At 42.8% G+C, this 24,194-nt stretch overlaps 1 protein-coding gene across 3 annotated transcripts in view; it reads right to left on the bottom strand.

Moving 5' to 3' along the window:
- helz (helicase with zinc finger) overlaps positions 1-24,194 on the bottom strand; it is a 178,708-nt gene that overhangs the window by 51,854 nt on the left and 102,660 nt on the right. For all 3 annotated transcript variants that reach the window (XM_008116368.3, XM_003224437.4, XM_016995744.2), the window contains 5 exons: positions 21,588-21,733; positions 9,973-10,120; positions 5,374-5,557; positions 2,753-2,981; positions 68-272 (listed from right to left, as the gene is read on the bottom strand). In XM_008116368.3, the coding sequence (XP_008114575.1) occupies positions 68-272; positions 2,753-2,981; positions 5,374-5,557; positions 9,973-10,120; positions 21,588-21,733 (912 nt within the window). The remainder of the gene's footprint in view (positions 1-67; positions 273-2,752; positions 2,982-5,373; positions 5,558-9,972; positions 10,121-21,587; positions 21,734-24,194) is intronic.

Raw genomic sequence — 24,194 nt, 5'->3', positions numbered from 1 at the left:
ATGTTCATTTTGTTTCTTGACAGATACTTGATTGCTCTCAACAACTTCATCACAGTGGACACATTACCTTTGGAGGAGATTGCAGTAGTTTACTGGTGTTCGATGAATGCTGCTGTCGCAGAGCTCGTGGAATGAATTCAGGAGCCAGTGGGTTCAATACATAGGTTTTCTTTAATTCCAAAGCTTCTAGCTGAGCTTTGATCTGGTCAAACGTGATGCCATGAAGACTTTCGTTATCATGACACAGGGCGATAAATCTTTCCCAAAATTTCCTAAAAGAAGCCAGTACAAAAGGGATAGACTAGTTTGCTACATGCACATTTCCCCAATTTAGACCCTGAATACAACATTATACAGTATCTCAGTATGTCCCTCTGAACTATTTTATTTTGAGAAAAGGAAGTGCTGATTGCAAAAAAGAAAAGAAAAGAAACATCAATATTCAGGCATTGGGAAAATTTATTGACAGTTGCCTACAGTGTATTAATATAGCCATTAAGCTTAGTACTAGAACTCCAGAAAACTATGCACATTTGGTTTGCACAATACCCCAGGCAGATTCTTCACTCATGCCACACTTAAAATAGGACTGTAAGAAGAAAGAAAGGAAAATCTGCCAGCTCTGCAATGCAATATACACTATTTTTTAAATATCTGTAAAACAGTCTTGTTTAATCTAACACTTCAAAAGAACTCTGGGCATATTATTGCTGCAGATTTACAGTACTCTGACAAATTTTAGAATGTTTATGAAAGCCAAACACTCTCCATTTTTTGTTCTTTTTTATCAGAGCAAGTGGAATTTCCCATATATTCCTGTACCCTTATTTACTCGTTGAAAAGTCTTTACTGAAATGCTAAAAACAACACACACAATTTGCAACTAAGAAATTGATGAAAACTGAGCATGACTCCAAAGGTATGGCCTTTATACAAGCAGCACAACTCAGTTGCATAGTTTATTTGAGTAAAAAGGACACAAATGGAACAGATTCTGCTTAAAGCATTTTGCTTATAAAACATGAACCATCTGTTTATGGTGGCATTTGTTTATATATATATTCCTATACACACATCTCCACACATACAACAAATAATGAAATCACAGCATATTCCCATCTTTTTCTATTTATTATAAGGATGTTATGATGAGGTATTACTGAATTCCCCCTGCCTGTGTTTTCGCACCAACTCAACATTGAGAATGATGACACAGGACAGGCTTCTCATCCATGGATTCAACATCCATGGTTTCAGTTATCCACACTCCCTTTTTTTCTCCACTCCAGGCATTTGTGGGTCTCTCTTTCTAGTTTCTCCAGGGCAATTCTATGGTATGTCCTCAACTAATGTATAGTCAAATTGTTGTCGAAGGCTTTCATGGCCGAATCACAGGGTTGTTGTGTGTTTTCCAAGCTGTATGTCCATGTTCCAGAAGTATTCTCTCCTGACGTTTTGCCCATATCTATGGCAGACATCCTCAGAGGTTGTGACAACCTCTGAGGATGCCTGCCATAGATGTGGGCGAAACGTCAGGAGAGAATACTTCTGGAACATGGCCATACAGCCCGGAAAACACACAACAACCCTATAGTCAAATTATAGGGTTTTGGATATCCATGGGGGTCTTGGAATGAATCCCCCTTGGATATAGGGGTCGTACTGCAATTTTAAACTTCTATCACAATCAAATTTATTTATTTATTCTGTATCCCTTTTTCTCTCTTCAGCTTTTCTAAAAGATAAACATGTAAAAAACACAAAATAATGCAATTAAATATCTCTTGATCATACCCTTCATATCAAGTGACCAAGAAAAAGCGTTCTTTGTCCTGCCTGCCACATAGGAAATACTCATCCAGGACATTATATGAGTGGTTCATGTACTTTAGAAACAATGTCTACTCTAAATCAACCCACATTCTTATTAAATGGTCATAACCATGAAAAACTATACCCAAGTTTGGTAACCTAGAAATATTCTAGATTACTGAAACAACTTTTTTCACATTCTCGTTTGCTTAATCCAAAACATATATCAGGAACCCAAGTGGCATCACAGCAAAGGTCATGTTTTGATCCTCAAAACTAAAATTCTGTGCCTGGGATGAAATAGATATCATATGAATGATCTCATCTAATTTTTGTCAACAATGCTATTTAATTGGTAAAAGCTTGAAACCGATTGGAATATGCAATAAAATCATGTGAAGCATCTTTTCCTCGATTGCATGATTTCTGACTGGTTTCTATATACATGAGACAACACAATCGAAAACTTCTTTCTCACACACTGCACTTACACACACATACACAAAAAGTCAGCAAGTCAGAAATAAAGTTAGTTGCGAATGTTTCTCTGTGATATGCTATTTTTCAAATTAGCAAGAAAGCTTTTTTTCATGAAAGGGCATTAAAATATGAAATTTCTACACTATAAAACTGAGCAAGTGTGGAGAGAAAGAGAGAGGGGAGAGAGAGAGAGATACAGAGAGAGGAAGGCAAGTAGACCAAGATCCTGTTGCTAGAGCATAATTTTAACATCAGTAAAGGGTACAAGGACATATATAGTTTTGCCTCTAAAGCTTTAAACTGATCACAAACTAATTGGAAAAAAACAAAGACTCAATGTTGGCAGGGCACTATAAATTGAAATGGATTGCTTTCTGAATAATTCAACTCTCAATTACTAAATTTAAAATATTTTCATCACTACTATTTACTGGTTGCTCATACCACATTTTTGGTGTACCTGCATCTTCCAATGGAACATAAAGCAATAGGATCTCCAACCACAGCTACTAGGGATTGTGCTCTCGTGATGGCTGTGTTGAGAAGTTTATAATTGGAAAGAAAACCATAATCCAAATCTTCTGTTGAATCTTCCAATAAATGCTCCTTCCGTTTTATTGGTGTTTGCTTATGTTTGCATGTATGCCGTGTTCGTACTGTGCTGAGAAATAACACCCGAAACTGCTTTCCTGAAGAAAAAAGGAAAGTATAGAACAACTTTAGCTATATATTGTTTGCACATAAAGGAACCTAATAGTTTCACAGACTGACTTAATATATGTAGCTATGGCAACGGGATAGCTATTGCTCACTTATACAGCTCTGAACTCAAACAGAGCATAAAAATAAAGACTCATTTACAGGTGAAGTTTTCATCATTTCTCTTTTATCAGAAATATCTTTAAGTTGTGCAAGATATATTTCTTTGAATTTTAATCTACCCATACATAATCATATACATGTAAAATGTATATGTTAGTAGCATATGTTGCTAACTAGTTCTGAGACAAAGCGCTTCACTGCAAGAATCAGAATGCCATGGAAGAGATTCAGTGGGGGGAGAAAGAGATAACAGTCCAGTTTCAAGGTACACCCTTCTTACTGATATAGACGGTACAAGTATGAATGTAGGACAATTGTTGTTTACTCGTTCAGTCACTTCCGACTCTTTGTGACCTCGTGGACCAGCCCACGCCAGAGCTTCCTGTCGGCCGTTGCCGCCCCCAGTTCATTCAAGGTCAAGCCAGTCACTTCAAGGATACCATCCATCCATCTTGCCCTTGGTCAGCCCCTCTTCCTTTTTCCTTCTATTTTCTCTAGTATCAGTATCTTCTCCAAAGTATCCTGTTGTTTCATTATGTGGCCTCATCTTTCCCTCTAATATCCTTCTCTCCAGTGAGCAGTCAGGCATTATTTCCTGGAGTATGGACTGGTTGGATCTTCTTGCCGTCCAAGGCACTCTCAGAATTTTCCTCCAACACCACAATTCAAATGCATCTATCTTCCTTGGCTCAGCCTTCTTTATAGTCTAGCTCTCGCATAGCACCATTGCTTTGATTATGCAGACCTTCGTTGCCAGTGTGATGTCTCTGCTCTTCACTATTTTATCAAGGTTGGCCATTGCTCTCCTCCCAGGAAGTAAACGTAGCACAGTGTTCCCTCACTTATCGCAGGGGTTATGTTCCAGGACCACACGCGATAAGTGGAAATCTGCGGACCTCCCATGATAAGTGGGGACGCTATTTTAATTTTAATATGTATGCATTATTTTATTTACCCCATTGCTGCTGCTTCTCCTCCTCAGAGCTGCCCCCTTGCTTCATCCCTGCCATGTGGCTCTGGCTGCCTCTGGCAGGGAAGAAAGAACGCCACTCCACTCAGTGAGTGAGCAAGGGAGGGAGGGCGGCGGCAGCAGAAGAACCTGGCTCAAGGCGGCCAGACTCCTCTTCTGCCGCTGCTCCAGCCGGCCATGCCGGGAAACGTGGAGGACTCAGAAGAGGAGGCGGGACTCCTGGAGGTTGGATCGGTGAAGACCTCCTAGACAAGGTGGCCAAGGAAGAAGGGATGTCCTTTTTAGAGGAGGCTGAGGAAGAAGATAATTGTACCAGCCTCTTTTTGGCTGGAGGTTGTCTCGAGGGAGCCCGCATGGATTTCCCTGGTGTTGGAGGGATCGGGCAGAAAGCTGAAGAATCCGACTGGGCCCGGCACATTTTTTCATGGGCACTCTTAAATGCGATCTTCGTCGCTGACGTCAAACGAGGGGACGCCACGTGCAAATGGATCGACGTCACCAAGGCCACCGAGCTCGAAGTCGAGGAAGGGCCAACTCTGCCCAAATGGGTTGGCACCGTGGAGGTGGTTACCGTGCAGGGAGGTTTTGAGGATTTAGAAGTTTTCAAAGTCTTGGAAGCTTTTGAGGACATCGAGCTGGCTTTCTGTAGAGCCAAAGTGGAAGGCGAGGGTTCAGGTGCGAGAGATCTTTGGTAGAGGAGTGCCTTAAGCCGAGCCGCCCTGTTTTTCCTGGCTTGGGCCATGAAGGCCAGGCAATGGCGGCAAGATCCAACTACGTGGCCCTCACCCAGGCAGAGGAGGCACTTGGCGTGCCCGTCTGAATCCGGGATTTTAGCTGCACACTCAGTGCATCTCTTAAAGCACGTGGTCGACATCAGGAAGGTTCCGCAGTGAGCTCTGCAGCGGGAAAAAAGGAACTGGGGAGCGTGCGCCCAGGGCTGCCTTTTATGCCCTGCGGGGAGGGTGGAGGAGTTACCGCCAAAATTCAAAAGATTCAGCTTGGAAGAGTTTCCATTGGAGCCTGCGCAGACACAGATATCTCCACTAGTGTGCATTCACAGAGTACACGAAGAAAAAAGGTGTTTCTATAGCCCTGGCTTTTATACTTATAACTATGCCTGTATTACTTATGTTACCACAAAATACAAACTTAACAAAAAAAACCTCTTTGTAATCAAGTTCTTTCACAATTAGATCTTGAATAGACACAGAAAGCAGCTGATACTTTTGAGAATGATTTCAAATTCTCAACTTGGTTCACAGAACCACAGGCGTTCATGTGCTACTTACCCTGAACATTTAGCACTCTTTCAACACTGACTTCAGACAATCTCTTTTTCCGAAGCTCTGCCCGAATTCGGAAAACTTGATCAGCATATGGTGTTACAACACCTATACTGCCATCATCCAATTTTCCCCAGGCAACTGGCCACTTTCTCCTCAATTCTTCAACACGTTCCACTATTTCAAACACCTTGAAAGGAGAAAACAAATACTAAGAATCAAGCATGGATTTTGAAAAGGTTGGTATTATTCCCTTAGATAAAAAGTAATGCTTCAAAAGAAGATGTAAGAGAAGCATATCATGTAAGTGTTTTTTACAATATTAATTTTTACAAATGAACTATCCCACTTACAGACATTTACAATATAGCTTTTAGGCATGTTTACCACAATACCCAATATCACCCATGCATTCTGTTATACATAATCAGAAACATTTAAAATCAGTGCACACTTAAGATAATTAAAAGAAAGTAGAAATAATTGCAATGTCTATTGGACATCGGGTTGGGTTGTGATTTTGCAGGTTAAGCACCAGGGCATCGTGTTGTACAACAGATTTGGCAGAGAGGGTGGTTCGATGCGCAGTGGTGCTGTGTGGTCATTGCTGTGTTTGCGGATTTGGCACCAGGGTGTTACGATGTGTTGGGAGCATTGGCTGCGGGAATGCGTTTGATGATCCAGGATGTTGGATGGGCGAGTCTTGGATAAGTGAGACTCTACTGTATAATGAGTTTTAACTGTTTTCTGCACTGTTTATATTGATTTGTATGGGCATCGAATTGCTGCCATTATTGTAAGCCGCCCTGAGTCCCTTCGGGTGAGAAGGGCGGGATATAAATGTGAAAAATAAATAAATAAATAAAATGTCAATTGTTAAACCAGATGGAAATAATTTACGTATAAACCTTCATTCTATGATATGTATATTATCTCCCCACAACTATACTTGTCGTTTTTATAAATGGCTGGCTAGAGTGGCACCTGAGAGAACTGAGAAGGGCAACTCAAAAATGAATAAAAAGTATTAAACTTTCCAGATTTTCTTTAAAAACCCTCCTACTTAGAATCCTGAAAGCTATTGTAAGTTGATAAACACTGAGCAAGGTAGACTGGTGATTTGACGGTTTAAAGCAGCTGCTAATGCACATAGGCTTTATGAGAAAACACTCAATTCAAAGACAATGTCTATTACACATTTGCCTTAGACAAGATTATCCACAACCAAGGACCCTTCTGCCATTGTGTTTAGGTTGTCAGACCAAGGCAAGCCCTTAATGAAGTATAATGGAGAGTGGGAGGAAATGTTGGTAAAGTAGAGTCTCACTTATTCAACATAAACGGGCCGGCAGAACACTGAATAAGTGAAAATGTTGGATAATAAGAAGGGATTAAGGAAAAGCCTATTAAACATCAAATTACATTATGATTTTACAAATTAAGCACCAAAACATCATGTTTTACAATAAATCGATAGAAAAAGCAGTTCAATACATGGTAATGTTATCTAGTTATTGGCGGGCCCGTCTGAATCCGAGATTTTAGTCATTGCATTACTTCCTTTATGCCAGCTGTCCAAAGAAGGAAATTAATGTCTTAATCCCTTATTACCATTTCCTCTTACTCTCTCCCTCAGTTTTTCTTCTTTTTCCTTGTCAGCTGGTTGAGAAATACCATATTTCACTGAATGTAAGACATCATTAAATCTAAAGCACACCATTTTTTGAAACTTCAATTTTAGGAAAAAAGAAATTTCTTAGAATATGGATTATGTTAATCTATGGGATTATTGATCCTCGCCCCCTGATTGGAAGCTGTTGTGGTTATCATTGATTGTCATTTTTAGTGTAAGATTTTATTTTGTGTAATAATGTGTTTTTATATTGCTATGTACTGTATGTTGTGTATTATTGTTGTAAACCGCCCTGAGTTCCTTTTGGGAGATAGGGCAGTATATAAATAAAGTTTTATTATTATTTATTAGTAGTATTTACTGTATTTACGAATTTAGCACCAAAACATTACAATGTATTGAAAACATTGACCACAAAAACATTGACTACTAAAAGGCCGATTGCGTTGGATAATACAGAACGTTGGATAAGTGAAGGCTGGATAAGCGAGACTCTATCATGGAGGTGAATCGAGCAGACAAGCCCTTAAGGGGATATAACAAGGTGGGAATATTAGCATTATTGGGGAAGGAGGAGTCTTCGCCAGATTCACGTCTACTTTGCTATCAGGCTTTAATGCAATGCTATGGTTAGGTTAATCTGTCTGGCAGATTAACCCAAATCTGTGAAATTTGTTTTTAAAATGTATTCCAGCAGAAGTGAAAACTAGCCCCATTTTCTCTTCACACATATTCTGTTCAGTTTTCAGAAAAGAAGCAACAAGGGATCAGGACATTCTTTAAAAAGTAGCAGTTGCTGTCATGTCTAAATGGAGAATTAATTGAAGGGGAGCCCATATTGAAAAAATAAAGCTGCAGAGTATTTTCTAATATGCAAAAATTTTCTCCACATTTTTATAATCTCCAAAATGTATAACCTGTCTACCTGCTGCACATTATCTGATGAAGACAGTTGCTGTCATCTTCCAAAATCAAAGGCCTCTTCTACACTGCCATATAATCCAGATTATCAAAGCAAACAATCCACTTTATCTGCTTTGAATTGAATTATATAAATCTACACTGCCATATAATCCAGTTCAAAACAGATAATCTGGATTTTATATGGCAGTATAGAAGGTGCCTGAGGCTAAAACTCCTAAATGAAAAATAAGAGACCAACAGAGCTGCAGAAGAGGGGCAGTCTCGTTTTCTGAAATCTTACTAGTGTCGGGCTGGAGCTACACTGTCTTATATTCCAGGATCTGATCCCAGATGATCTGCTTTCAACTGGATTACGAGTCTACACTGCCAGATAATCTGGGATAAGAAGATAATCTGGGATGAGATCCTGGATTACAGGGCAGTGTGGAAGGGGTCCCAGTCTTCATCATGCCTTTTACAAAATGTTCTGTGCATTCTTCTAGATTGTTTCCAACATATGATAGCTACCAGAAATCAATATGGGATTTAAAAAAACAAAACAAAAAAAACAGAATGCCTAGCATTTGGAGTAGAGAGGGCTTAGCCTTCCAAAATGTTTCTGCAATTAATGTTCTTAGTCCTTGGGTTCCATTTCTTGGAAATAGCATAGGACTTTCTCTAAGCAACATACACATTTGAGAGCAGCAGTAGAGAGCACTTCATTTATCATTATTTATTGACATCTGGCTTTGATGCTAAACCCTTCTTCTCTACACATGACTCATCCAAAGGGGCATAAATGTGTAGAGAAGGGTTTAGCATCAAAACTAGATGAATGTTGATATATAAGCTGCTCTCCAATGGCCAAAAGGAGAATAGTTGATGTAACAGAGAGTGGTACCTGGCATGATCTTGAGCAAAATGTAATTATCACATGAGTAGACAATTCAAATCTACTCCAAAGTAGAACAGATAGCTGTAAGGCACAGTTCCTGTGTTTCTAGTTAATCACAATAATGGTCCTACAGAAGTTAGTAGTTGAAAGGAGCAGCATCCTCTGGAAGAAAGATGTGTGTGTGTGTGTGTTTATGTTTGTGTGAACAAGAGAGAGGGAAGGAAGAGAGAAGAACAACTGTGTTCATGGGTTTTTTGTGTCTCATGGGGAAAAAAAACAGATAAGAAACTTCAAAAGAATATAGAATCATGATTGTGACACTGCTCCAAAGAAAAAAAAATGACTCAAAAAACCGGGGAAAACAGCCTTTTTTAAAAGCTGCTTTTAAAACACAGGGATCAGACAGAGTTTTAAGCTGGTTTGTAAGTTCCCAGCAGTTCAAAGATGTGTCTTAAATCAAAGAAAAAAGGTATTGACAAAAAACAGCAGGGTGCAAAAAGCCTGCTAAAGGAAGAAGGCCTCTAGATTTTTAGGTTTTGGACATGACTGGGCAGCTGTATGATCTGTGGAAATGCTGCCCATCTGATTTAGCATGGTGCTATAAGCAATGATAATACAAAATATGGCTGAATGTTATTGATAGAAAATTGTAAGAGAAATTATTGCTAACAGAATTTCTGAGATATAATGATGCACATATATTTTCAAGAAATCAAAATAGCCAAGACACTAAAAAAGTGGATGTTCCAATATATAGAAACAAAGAACAAAATAATATTGTTCAAATAAAACTACATTTTAAAAAGGATACTGATATTCTATTAGCCCAGTGGGATTTAGAGCTTGATTGCTTTAAGTGTTTTAAGAATAAATTTTGCTTTCTTTTTGTCAATGACAGGACTGCAAAAAATAGAATTGCAATGGGGTTCTTGGGGCCTACATTTTGCCAAAAAAGTAATGCAGCTGAAATACAAAAATGTGCAGGCTTCTATTGAAACAGTCGTGTAAAAAGGCTTTTGGTAAATCATACTAATTTCCAAATTAACATTCTTAGGATCATAGTCTAAAATACTGAAGGCATAAAATAAAGGCTTTCTGGGAGAGATAAGTTAATGACATGCAGCAAAAATTACAATGATCAAGAAAGCAATTAAAGGTGAAATCCGAGTGCTACCTCAGCATTGTTGTAAAAAGCAGTACTGTTTTTTTCTTGCACATCTTCTCCTCGTGCTGTGAAGAAAGTGAGTGGGTAGAAATCCTTGTGTGCTGGCTGTTTTCCACTTGCCATCAATTTGCCCTCATAGAAAAGTTCAGAAGTATAACTGCAGTGAAGAAAACATAAAAGAGAATGTGGAAACTACATGTTAGCATTAAAACTCAATGCCAAATAAAATTAAAAAGTGATGCTTTTGCAATGTGTAAGATCTCCTGCTGATCCACACAGAGACAGTGGGAATGAGATGAAAACAGATACACTTAGGAGTAAGAGGATGAGAAAGGCACTCAAATGCGAATCCCACAGAAATAGAAGGCAAACATTTTTCAGCCTGCATTTCTTTTCTCTCCCTAACCCAAAGACTGGAAGGGCAGCTTCCTTTCCCTCTGGCCCCAGTAGGAAAAAAACCTAAAACCTAGCTTAGATATTTATGGCTGGAGAAGGAAGAGAGGAATGGCCAGAGTCAGGACATTTGCACAGTGATCTACATTACCTTTTCTTACCAAGGGAGACAAGAACAACAGAAAAAGAAAGGAATTTCTGCAGAACTCAGTACTGTTCAGGACTAAGGACAGTGCATATTGCCAAGCAGTGCTACCCAGGCTGATTTCAGTTCTGTGACACTTCTGCACTTAAATTAGGGTGAGTACGTCATGGTAAGAAAAAATTACTGAGATACAATATTAAAGCACATTCTGAATATAAAACAGCTGAGAACAGAGAGCTTTGAAATGATGCCACAAAAGCTAGAGAACAAAAGAAAAGGGCAACAAAACTATATTGAAGGGTACTTGAAATTCTCATATAAAAGAAATATAACATTTAAAATAACTAAGTGGGACGGGGGGGGGGAGTGTGTGAATGCTTATGTGATCACACACACACACACACCTCTGAAATAGAGGCGAATATTTGTAACATGGCCTAGAGCAGGGGTTCCCAAACTTTTTAAACAGGGGGCCAGTTCACGGTTCCTCAGACTGTTGGAGGGCCGGACTATAGGTTTTTTTTTAAACTATGAACAAATTCCCAAGCACACTGCACATATCTTATTTTGAAGTAAAAAAACAAAATGGGAACAAATACAGCCTCAATGTTAATCATAATCATAATCATAATAAAAATAATAATGAGGATTGGAAGAGACACCATGGGCCATTTAGTCCAACCCACTTCTACCTTTGTGCACCAAAAGCACAAGCAAAGCACCCCTGACAGATGGCCACTCAGCCTCAATGTTGTTAATAATAATAATAATAATAATAATAATAATAATAAAAAAAAGAATCAGTACAAGAAAACCGCACTACAAACTAGACCTGACAGCTGACACAACAAAACATTGCATGGAAAGTTCCTTGACAAAATGGAAGGAAAAGCTGATAAGGAGAAGACCTGGCTATGGCTCACGAATGGGACCCTGAAGAAGGAGACAGAAGGCCTGATCCTTGCAGCCCAGGAGCAAGCCATCAGAACAAATGCAATTAAGGCCAAGATCGAAAAATCAGCTGATGACCCAAAATGCAGTATGCAAGGAAGCTGACGAAACCATTGATCATATCCTCAGCTGCTGTAAGAAAATCACAGACAGACAGACTACAAACAGAGGCACAACTATGTGGCCCAAATGATTCATTGGAACTTATGCCTCAAGTACCACCTCCCAGCAGCAAAGAACTGGTGGGATCACAAACCTGCAAAAGTATTGGAAAATGAACACGCAAAGATACTGTGGGACTTCTGAATCCAGACTGACAAAGTTCTGGAACACAATACACCAGACATCACAGTTGTGGAAAAGAAAAAGGTTTGGATCATTGATGTTGCCATCCCAGGTGACAGTCGCATTGATGAAAAACAACAGGAAAAACTCAGTCGCTATCAGGACCTCAAGATTGAACTTCAAAGACTCTGGCAGAAACCAGTGCAAGTGGTCCCGGTGGTGATGGACACACTAGGTGCCGTGCCAAAAGATCTCAGCTTGCTAGTCTCCATTAGTGTGCATTCACAGAGTACACGAAGAAAAAGGACAGGTTGCTTACCTGTAACCGTGTTTCTTCGAGTGTACTCTGTGAATTCACACAATCCCGCCCTTCCTTCCCCACATGCAAACCTCTCCCTTTCTCGCTGCCTTTGCGGCGTAGGAACTGGAGAGCAATAGACATTGACAAAATTACGATCTGCCAACTGCAAAAGGCCACCCTACTGGGATCTGCACACATCATCCGAAAATACATCACACAGTCCTAGAACCTTGGGAAGTGTTCGACTTGTGATTTTGTGATATGAAATCCAGTATGTCTATCTTGTTTGCTGTGTCATACAATAAAATAATAATAATAATTAATCACACAGTCCTAAATGCTTGAGAAGTATTCGACTTGTGATTTTGTGATACGAAATCCAGCATATATATCTCGTTTGCTCTGTTATAATAATAAAGAGGGTTGGAAGAGACCACTTGGGCCATTTAGTCCAACCCCTTCTGCCTTTGTGCACCAAAAACACTAGCAAAGCACCCCTTAATAATTAATAATTAATTAATTAATAATTAAAATATCATTATAAACAAGCTTTGGAAGGCGTGCACCAGGCGAGGGAGAAGGTGGGCAAGGTGTGTGCCTTTCCCTCCTCCCTCATGCTGCATGCGCTTTCCTTGGTGGCTGTGGGGGCCAGATAAATGGCTTCGATGGGCCGCATGTGGCCCCCGGGCCTTAGTTTGGGGATCCCTGGCCTAGAGACTGAAAATCCCACTGAACAGACTATCCACCCAGGGTTTAGCTACACTGGTTCTTTTGATCCAGGCCAAAAATGAAACAAGGAAACATGATTATTCAGAATGAAACAAGGACACATGATTAGTCAGAACGAAACAAGTCAACAGTTATCCTCCCGAGCTAAATCGCCTCCAAGATGCTGACTGTTCTTCTGTTGCCAATTCAGTTGGGAATGAAAAAAGTTTAAGAGGAAAATTCTCCAACAACGAAGCTTCGTGGATAGCTGGACAGCAGCACAAGCACGGGGGAACAACTGAAGAAGGACAATTTGATTTCAATAATCATCCTGAACCACATCCAGGCATTTTTGGCTACAAATATGATCTGGAAGTCACTTTTTGTTTGAACCACCAATTTTTCCAACCTGGTTTTTGTCCAACCTCTGCATTTCAAGAAGGTTTGGGGATTACAGAGGGTTGGCAGTTGTTTTGAGACATATTCCATACAAACCAGAAAAAGGCAGTATTTGTCCCATGGGACAACCTTACCTTCAGGAAAGTCTTTTGTCTAGTCCTCCAAATGCTCCTTACTGCAGCTGTTTCATCCTGTGCCACCACACACACACACATGCACAAAGCCCCTAGTCCTGCTGCATTATAGGCAGTTTTCTCACCCTCGATTTTTAGAAAATAAACAGGATATGGCGGCTAAATGGCCAGGGAGGAATTTGGGCCACAAACTGGTTAAGGCCAGTTAACCCCTGCAGCAACAGGTCCACTACTCCACATGCTCCCCTTACAAAGGCTGTTTAGTAAACCTGACTGCCAACCAGGAATCTGGAACCTATTCACATATATAACTTTTTCTGAATCACATAGACCACAGGTGTCCAATTTTTAATGCCAAGGAGCAGTTCATGATTCCTCAGTCTGTTTTTTTTTGTTTTTGTTTTTTTTTTGGGGGGGGAGACTATAATTTGAAAAAAACATGGACACATTCCTATACACACTGCATACGGACAGGTTGCTTACCTGTAACCGTGTTTCTTCGAGTGTACTCTGTGAATTCACACTAATGGAGAAGGCTGCGCCTGCGCAGGCTCCAACGGATACTCTTCCAAGCTAAAGTTTGAAATTTGGCGGTAACCCCGCCCCTCTTCCCGGAGGGTATAAAGGGCGCCCTCCGCGCCCGCTCTCCAGTTCCTACGCCGCAAAGGCAGCGAGAAAGGGAGAGGTTTGCATGTGGGGAAGGAAGGGCGGGATTGTGTGAATTCACAGAGTACACTCGAAGAAACACGGTTACAGGTAAGCAACCTGTCCTTTTTCTTCGTGTACTCTGTGAATGCACACTAATGGAGACTAGCAAGCTGAGGTGTAGGTAGGTGGGATAGCAAACCCGATAACCAGTCTAGTGTCCAAACAACACATTTATTGAGCACAAGGTGCAAAAACAGGCAAATGCAATGGTCAAAGAAGCGATGCAATAGCATATAGTGCAAAAAAACCGATCCTTGTTGTTAGGATCCAGAACACAATCATAACATTGTAAGTGGGCAATAGTCTGTAAGAAAATACAGAGGTAGGCATAAACTCATTCTCTGAAAACAGAGGGAGAAGTATTCAAAAAAATACATTTCAGTGCAGTGGGTAAGTATAGTACACAAGCACTATGTTAAAGAAACCCTGAGCACATCGATTACAAACGGGGTGGATGACAACGGTCAGCCTGTAAGAAGGATAAACCCGAAAACTGGGTTTGAGTAAGGCAACAACATTAGGTAAGGCAGGAGGAAAGGACGGACCTGGCAAAAGCCGAGTCCTTGAGGTTCTTTGAGTCCATCCTGTAGTGTGAAACAAAGGTGGATGGAGTGGACCAGATAGCCGCTCGACAGATGGAGTCGAGAGGGACGCCCTTCAGGAAGGCCGTAGAGGTGGAAAGGCCCCTTGTAGATCTAGGGCGGATCGAAGAGGGGGGTTGGCGTTTGGCCAGCTGATAAGCGAGCTCTGAGCAATCCAGTGTGAGAGTCTTTGGGAAGAAAGTGGTTCGCCCAGTTTATGGGTAGCGTAAGCCACAAAGAGTCTAGGAGACTTACGTATGTCCTTAGTCCTGTCCTTGTAGAAAAGGAGGGCTCTCCTGACATCGAGGAGATGGAGTTTCCGTTCTAGAGAAGAAGAAGGATTGGGGAAGAAAGCAGGAAGTATTATGTCCTGGTTCAGGTGAAAAGCAGAGACCACCTTAGGTAGGAAGGTGATGTCCGGGCGAAGGACAGCCCTGTCGTGGTGGAAACGGAGATAGGGTTCGTCCACCCGGAGAGCAGCCAGTTCCGAAGGCCTGCGGGCAGAGGTGATAGCGATGAGGAAGGCAGTCTTCCAAGAGAGAAGGTGAAGGTCTGCAGAGGCCATAGGTTCGAAGGGAGCTGAAGCTAGTTGAGAAAGGACGAGTTCGAGGCTCCATCCGGGAGTCGGAGGTTGAACTGGAGGATGCAAGTTGTTGTAACCTCGAAGGAAGGTCTTAATGAGGTTGTTAGAAAAGAGAGAGGGTTGCCCCTGACGTTGGAAATGCCAGGAGAGAGCAGCGAGATAGGATTTTATCGAGGCCAGAGAAAGTTGACGATCCGCAAGGGAAAGTAGAAAGTCCATGACCAGCGGGATCGAAGTAGAGGCGGGATCGACGCGTCGGTCCCGAAGGAAAGTTTGGAATTTTGCCAGCTTGTAAGCATAGGCCTTCGATGTGGCCGGCTTGTGAGCGGCGCGAAGGATCGCCTGCAGGTCTGGGTGGAGAGAATTTAAGGAAGTATCCTCCAGGCAGTCAGGTGTAGGGACGGGACGTCGGGGTGGAGGACCTGTCCCTTCTGTGAAGATAGTAGATGAGGGAGAGTTGGGAGAGTGCGGGGAGGATCCGCACACATCCGGAGTAGCGTGGGATACCACGGCTGGCGTGGCCATGCAGGGGCGATCAGGATGGCCGATGTCGGTGTTAGATAGAGTCTCTCTATCACTCTCGAGATGAGAGGGAAGGGAGGAAAAAGATAGACGGGTTCGAGAGTCCAGTCGAGGAGAAACGCGTCTCCGAGACAGCCCGGAGTCGAGTTTGGAGGTAGTCTCGCTCCGAAGCGAGGAAGTTGAGCGTTCGAGGGGGAGGCAAAAAGGTCCAGAGCTGGCCAGCCCCAATCGTCGAAGACGGATTTCAGGATCTCGGGATCGAGACGCCACTCGTGGGGGGAGGTCGTTATTCTGCTTAGAGAGTCTGCTAGAGTGTTTTGAGCCCCCGGAAGGTGAACTGCCGACAGAGTTATGTGTCTCGCTATGCACCATAGCCAAATGTCCATCGAGAGAGCCATGAGTTTTCTCGAGCCCGTACCCCCTTGTTTGTTGATGTAGTACATGGCTACTACGTTGTCCATTTGGATTAGAACAGACTTGTGGGGAAGAAAGCGAGCAAACGCCCGGAGGGCTTTGAAGATTGATAATAGTTCTAGAAAGTTTATGTGGTGAGACCTTTCTTGGGTGGACCACAGGTCCCTGACGGTGAGGTACGACATGTGGGCTCCCCACGCAAAATTGGAGGCGTCGGTCGTGATGGTGACTGACGGTAGGGAGGGATGGAAGGGAAGTCCCACACAAACGTTCGCTGGGTCCTGCCACCAACGAAGGGAGAGGCGAACGTGGTTCGGTATCGTGAGAAACATCGAGCTCGGATGCCGATGGGGTTTGAAAGAGTCTATAAACCATCTTTGGAGAGGTCTGAGACGTAATCTGGCGAAAGGGGTAACCATGACCGTGGAGGCCATGTGACCCAGAAGAACTTGGACCGCGTGGGCTCGGATCCTGCGGTTGCGGAGGAGGAGAGAAAGGTGCTGTTGAAGGGCTAGGAACCTGTCCTTCGGAAGGGAGGCGGTTTCCGTGATGGAGTTGAAGAGAGCTCCAATGAAACGGATCTCTGTGGTTGGGAGGAGTTGAGACTTTGAGACATTCAACTGAAGGCCCAGCCGTTGCAGGAGAGAGAGAGTCTGTGAGACCTGGTTTTGAAGGGATGAGGGGTCGGACGTGACAATCATCCAATCGTCCAGATAAGGAAAGACCATAATGCCCTGTTTCCTGAGGTGCGCTGCCACCACGGCGACCACCTTTGTAAAGATCCTTGGGGCCGTGACGAGGCCGAAAGGGAGAACTGTGAACTGGTAAGAGTGTCCCAGGAGCTTGAAGGAAAGGAAGCGTCTGTGGAATCGACGCACCGAGACGTGGAAATACGCGTCGCGTAAGTCTATAGAGGCGAAGTAGTCTCCGTGTCGGAGCATCGGGAGGATGGAGGCCACTGAAACCATTCGAAATTTTGAAGGCAGAATGAAGAGGTTTAGAGCCCGTAGGTCGAGGATAGGCCGAAGGCCTCCACCCCGCTTGGGAACCGTAAAGTATCTCGAGAAGAAACCTCGAGTGTCCTGCTCGGAAGGAGAAGGCTGGATTGCGCCCTTCGCCAGAAGGGAGTCGACCTCGGCGCATATTTCCGGTGAAGGGTCGGTGTGGAGGATGTGACCCGTGGGTGGCAAGGTTTCGAATTCCAAGGCATAGCCGTCTCTGACAATGCGAAGAACCCAGGCATCTGAGGTGATAGACTCCCATTCGCGGTAGAAAGGAGCTAGGCGGTCGAGAAAAGAACAGAGAGGAAGGATCTGGTCGGGGCCTAGGAACGGCATGGTAGTGGCAGTAGTAGTGGAGATAGAAAGATCCCCGAGAGAGTGGGCGTCAGGCCCGACGTTGGGGTTGTGGCATAGCTGCAGGACCTTTGCCCCGACCTTTCGGGACCTGGTGCTGGCGGCGAGGTTGTTGCTGATGACTGTGGTGACTCGAGCTCGACGAGCGTCGAAACGGCTGGTGACGAAAAGGCTGAGGGTAGCGACGGTAGCGTTGCGGGAACCATCGGGTCCGCTGAGCCTGAGGTTGATCGGTCCCGCACTTTGTTGCGAGAATCTTGAAGTCGTGATTGGACATAAGTTTGTCATCAGTGCCAGAATTGAAAAGGCCCTGGGTGTCGAAAGGAAGGTCTTCGATCACTTGTCGAGAGGAAGAAGAGAGTCCTGAGGACCGAAGCCATGCATGCCGTCTGATCGCGACCGCGTGGGCAATCATTTTTCCGGCGGTATCACCGGTATGCTTAGCCATTTGAATTTGGTGGTGTGCGAGAGAGTCCGCCTCCTGTTGGAGGGTCGAAAGGACTGACCGGTCTTCGTCAGAAAGCTTGGCGAAGAAAGGTTGGGCTTTCTCCCAGAGGATCTGTTGATAAGCGCCCATGCAGGCCCCGTAGTTTGCCATGCGGCAAAGGAGGAGAGCACCGGAGTACAGCTTGCGGCCTACCGCATCGAAGCGTTTGCCCTCTCTGTCGGCAGGGGAGTTGGAGTGTCGACCCGACAATTGGGAGGCCTTTACCACCATGGAGTTTGGGTCAGGGTGATGCTTGAGCCATTCCAAGGCTTCGTCATCGGTTCGGTACCAGGCCTCTATTTTCTTAGAGGTTGGAGGTATCGAAGATGGAGTCTTCCAAGATGCCTGGATGACGTCCAGGAGGTATGGAAGAAAAGGCAGCAAGGTGGCTGGCGGGGCTTGGGCTTGAACCCTCTTGAAAACGGGGTCGGTAACAGCCTTTGAAGTTTGTTTAATTTCCATCCCCAGAGCGTCTGCCATTCTGACCATCTGGTCGGAGAAAGCCCGAATATTATCCGTCGGGGAAGGTGGGTCGAACTCGTAGGCGTCGTGAGGCGGGGAGAGGTCGAGACCGAGAGAAACAACGGAGGCGGAGAGTATCGACTCGGGGCGTTCGATATCAGGGTCATCCTCCTCGGGCCCTTGAGGGGACCGGGGAGGAGAAACAAGCACAGAGTCCTGATGGGGTATAACCTCAGGAGCAGGGAGAGCCAGCTGTGGAGGAACGCCCTTGGACGCGGAGGCCTGGGCGGCGCGGGCTAAGCGCATCGTCTGTCTACCCCTCTCAGGTGTTTGAGCCGGGGGAAAGAGCTCTTGTCGAGCCGGAAGACGAGATGGTGCCGGCTGGGGAGCCTTAATAACTGTCCTGACCGACCGGTCGGGGGAGGCTTGAGCATCCACATCCGAGGACTGACCATGAGGAGAGGAAGAGGAGCGGAGGCGTTGTGCTGGTTGGATAGGAGAGGATCTCCTAGAGGAAGGCCCAGAGGAGGGGACGTCCTTCTTCGAAGACGCTGAGGAGGACGACCTCTGGATCATTCGTTTCTTTGCTGGGGGTTGTTTCGACGCGACCCTCAGCGATTTTCCCGGCGTCGGGGGAATCGGGCACACAGCTGCCGAGTCAGATTGAGCCCGTCTGGATTCCTCCTGAGCCCTCTTGAAGGCAATCTTCATGGCAGAAGAAGATGGCGGCGAAGCCAGGCGGGATCGAGTGGAAATGGCCGAAGCCACCGAACTCGAAGTTGATGAAGGGCCCATCTTGCCCGACCGGGTGGATACCGTAGCGGTGGTCACCGTGCAGGGCGGTTTGGTCGGTCGCGGTCTCGAGGTTTTCGAGGTTTTAGATGATACCGACGGAGCAGGCCTGGACGCCATCGAGGCTGAGGTGGAAGTGGAAGCCTCAGGAGCAAGAGTTTTTTCGTAAAGAGCTGCACGGAGTCTCGCAGCTCTATTTCTTCTGGCCTGAGCTGTAAAGGCCAGGCAAAAACGGCAGGTACCGACGACGTGGCTTTCGCCAAGGCAGAAAAGGCACTTAGCGTGGCCGTCGGAATCTGGAATCTTAGCGGCACACTGAGTGCACCGTTTAAAACGCGTGGTTGACATAAGAACGAAGAGTCCGAAGTGAGCTTTGCGGCGGAAAAAAAGGAACTGGAGAGCGGGCGCGGAGGGCGCCCTTTATACCCTCCGGGAAGAGGGGCGGGGTTACCGCCAAATTTCAAACTTTAGCTTGGAAGAGTATCCGTTGGAGCCTGCGCAGGCGCAGCCTTCTCCATTAGTGTGCATTCACAGAGTACACGAAGAAAAAGTCTTATTTGTAGTGTCAAAAAGCCAATGAAAGAACAATACAAAATATAAAGCGAAAAACAATATATAAAACGAATAAAAGCACCAGTCTTTCAATGGGAAGGGTGGGCCTGTTTTAGCTGATGGGACAGTCAAGTTAATTAGGACTGTTTTAGTGTGTTTTCAGTGGCATATGCTGCCTCAGAGTCTGATTTGAACTGGGTTAGCTGCGTCCACACTGCCATATATTCCAGTTCAAAGCAGAAAATGTGGGATTTTATTCAGCTGTGTGGAAGAGGCCTGGGTTGAAAACTGGCTCCCATACTTTCACAGTTGCCCACCTATTTTTAGAAAAATGTATCCATTCTGTAGTACTGTAAGACCTACATGTGGTTTTTTTTTAAAGGAAAAAAATGCTTATTTTTTGTACTTGTACAATACTAATTCGTTTATTCCCAAATAATTTCCAGGGATTCAGCAATACAATAAACCTTCAGAGTATGACTAGATAACACATCAAAGAAGGAGAGGCCACACATTCTTGTGATCTGCTCCTAATAATTTAATCATGGCTGAATTATTATTAGCTTTCTAATCTGTCAGTAGAAAAGCTTTAAGAATAGAGAAGAACCTAAATAAAAAATAATGCCGTAACTTGTCTTCCCATGATTCAACATAAGCAGTGTCATTTTCTGTCCCAATTAAGCATCACATTATCCATGAATACTAAGCAGGTAAAAATGTTGTCATTCTCACACAGTGCCTAGCCAAAAATCTATTGGTCCACTATACTGACAATAATAATGCCAGCATGGAAAGAACCAGGGCGGGGGTGTTGTATGAATGTAGCACAGTGAAAGAAGAATGCTATTGATAATAATATTATAATGTAATACAATATAATAATAATAATAATACACTATTATAATTGTATATTTATATTACATGTAATATTACTAACAATGTTACAATATAATCGTATAGTACAATATAATAATATATAATGCTTATGTAGTGCTTATATTGTGCTATACCAATAATATAATATATTGTATGTATATATAACTTGTAAGCCGCCCTGAGTCCCCTTCGGGGTGAGAAGGGTGGGATATAAATGTCGCTAATAAATAAATAAATAATAAAAATTGTAGAAACTGGCTGCTGAAAGCTCACTGATTTTGTATATTCTAAGAATGGCTGCATTTCTCTGCATTTTGTTAGCACACTGCACTAATAGGAATCTATCCTTTGCTTCTTTTCATCACTCCCTAGATCCAGTTTTATTCCTGTCTGTTTTCTGTACCTTTACTAAGCTTTTGTCTTAGCCCTCTGGCACATTAAATACACTGCTTATCACATGATACCTAGATATAAGGACTTCAGTCTCCAAGGATTAACACCCTTCCAGCTGACACAAAACAAGATTTATTCTAGACACCTAAACACCCAATCAATCTGGATGTTCCCAGCTGGTCAGCAGGTTCTGTTTTGGGGGAAAAAAGACTTAACAAAACCATGCTATCTTACAATAAGAGGTATTATTCATGCAAAATGTTTGATTTTTTTTCCAGCAGGCTCACAAGAGCAAGAATGGAGACATGAATGTTAGTTAAATCAACATTAGACCTCATAATGAGAATATATCAACGAGACCTCCACAATGTTCTTTACATTAAGCTTTCCCAGTCACCGAGCAAAATAATATTCATAGATATTCACTTTCAAAATAAAGAAACACTGCAGCTTTATTCTAATAAAGCTTTTATGTGATTAAACTTCTTCTCTTTTTAACTATAGCAAATAATTTTTGAACGCTCTACAAGACACTTGCAACAGCCAAGCAAAACTGTGATACAGTGAAAAAGTTCACACCTACTTGATGATAGCTTCATGGGAGCGATAATTCTCACACAGCAAGATTCTGCATGGAAATTCTGCAGGGTAATGTTCATATAACCGATCAAGTAGCGAGACATGAAGATTTCTCTCTCTGGCAAATTCACTATAGACAAATGGACTAAGCTGAAATAGAGGAAAAAAGCAAAATACAGTGTTGTTTATTTATCCTGTTAACAGAATATCTACAAAATTATCTCATGCTGTGTTGTAAAATAGCAGAAAAGATAATGGTAAATACACAAAAATGGTATTAAGTGCTACAGTAGAGTCTCGTTTATTCAACCTTCGCTCATCCAACATTCTGTATTATCCAACACAGTCTGCCTTTTAGTAGTCAATGTTTTTGTAGTCAATCTTTTCAATATATTGTGATGTTTTGGTGCTAAAGTCATAAATACAGTAATTACTATATAACGTTACCATGTATTGAACTGCTTTTTCTGTCGATTTGTTGTAAAACACGATGTTTTGGTGCTTAATTTGTAACATCATAATTTAATTTGCCATTTAATAGGCTTTTCCTTAATCCCTCCTTGTTATCAACATTTTCACATCCAACGTTCTGCCAGCCCGTTTATGTTGGATAAGCGAGACTCTACTGTACTGTTTATCTGTGCTACTCATCTGATCTTGTGATTTATGTTATTTTACACTTTTTCACTTACTGGCCTAAACAAAATATTAGCCCCATTTAGAGTAGAACCATTCATTTAAACTTAATTTATGGTACTTTCAGTTAGCAGGTCATATTCACTTTGATGGCTCTATAAGTAGGATTGTTAGATGTAGCCCAGTGCCTTTCCCACTTTCTACTTTCTTTTCATTTCATATTTGTACCTCTCCCCTCCATTTTATAATTTATCAATCTCTGTTTGACAGTTGTATTTGTCACCAACTATTCTCACTTATTCCACCTGATCGTCAAATACAGTTAGTTTTTTTCTTCATTTCCTACTCTTGGAATGATTTTAACATACATGATAATTGTACTACTCATTTAGCTACACAGCATTTTCATGGCAGGCTGTTTCGACTTAACCTTTAGATAACTGTTCTTATTCACTGATTGATATCTCTCTAAATCATCTTAGATTACTTCACTCTTTAAAGTTTTTTATTCCCAGCAGAGGTAAAGCTCTTCTATTTGAATTACAACTAGCATGCTTTATCTATATGAGACCTCCAGATATAACAGTACAGACTTCTTGAGAAATTCGAAGTTATCTGCCTAAAATGTATATTTTTAATTCATAATGTATTTTAATAGTTTTATGTGCTGTTTTATATTGGTTTGTATGGGAATCTAATTGTTGCCACTATTGTAAGCCGCCCTGAGTCCCTTCGGGTGAGAAGGCCGGGATATAAATGTGAGAAATAAATAAATAAATAAATAAATAAATAAATAAGTAGCAATTAGCTCTGCACAGGACAGCATTTGCCTAGATCTCAATGGAAGTTACTTTGCTGCTGCTGCTGCTTTCTTCTTCTTCTTCTTCTTCTTCTTATTATTATTATTATTATTATTACTCCTCCTCCTCCTACTACTACTACTACTATATTTATTTATACTCCACTTTATCTCCCCAAAGGGGACTCAAAGCAACTTGACAAAAAAGCAATTGTATTCAATTTAAAATGTACAAATTTACAAACATTAAAACAGAATTAAACACAAACACTATTTTAAAAATTCAGTTAAAATCCATCACAACACATTCAAACTTAAAAACCATTACATTCCCTAACTAGATCTTAAAACACCTTCATCTTTAAATGCCTGTTTGAATAAAAAGATTTTAGCCTGTTGCTGGAGGAACAGCAGGGTGGGGGCTGTTCTGATTTCCCTGGGCAGGAACTTCCAGAGTCAAGGGACAGCCACTGAGAAGGAAAGCTCGTTCCTACCAAATGAGATTGTGAGAGAGGTGGGACCAAGATAACAGTCTCTCCTGGAAATCTCAAACGCCCAGGCAGATTTGTACAAGGGGATGTGGCTGGCCAAATAGCCTGGACCTGAACCGTCTACAGCTTTAAAGATCATAACCAGCACTTTGAATGTGCCTGGCAACAGACTGGCAGCCAGTGGAGCTGCTGCAACAGGGGGATTGTCTGTTCCTTGCGGCCAGCCCAAGTGAGCAACCTGGTCAGAGCTCTTTGGACACCTGAAGTTTCCAAGCACTCTTCAGAGGCAGCCCCACATAGTAATCCAGATTACAGTAATCCAGACAGGATGTAACTAAGGCATGTACCACGGTGGCCAGATCTGACTTCTCAAGGAACGGGAGCAGTTGGCGCATAAGTTTTAATTGTACAAAGGCCCTTGTGGCCATCACTGATACTTGGGCCTCCAGGTTCAGCACTGAGTCCAGGGAGACCTCCAAACTGAGGACCTATGTCTTCAGGGGAATATAACCCCATCCAGCACAGGCTGAATCCCTATTCCTTGATCTACCTTCCAACTGACCAGGAGCACCTTTGTCTTGACTGGATTAAAATGTAATATGTTTACCCTCATCCAGTCAATTACTGATGACAGACACTGGATTTGAAATTTGCCTATGTTTTACTGCTCTTTGTCCAAGGCCCC

The sequence above is a fragment of the Anolis carolinensis genome, chromosome 2 (assembly GCF_035594765.1).
Source record: "Anolis carolinensis isolate JA03-04 chromosome 2, rAnoCar3.1.pri, whole genome shotgun sequence".
Classification (NCBI taxonomy): domain Eukaryota; kingdom Metazoa; phylum Chordata; class Lepidosauria; order Squamata; family Dactyloidae; genus Anolis; species Anolis carolinensis.
Note: the sequence above shows the minus strand (reverse complement) of the source record. Positions and strands in the feature narration are given on the sequence as shown.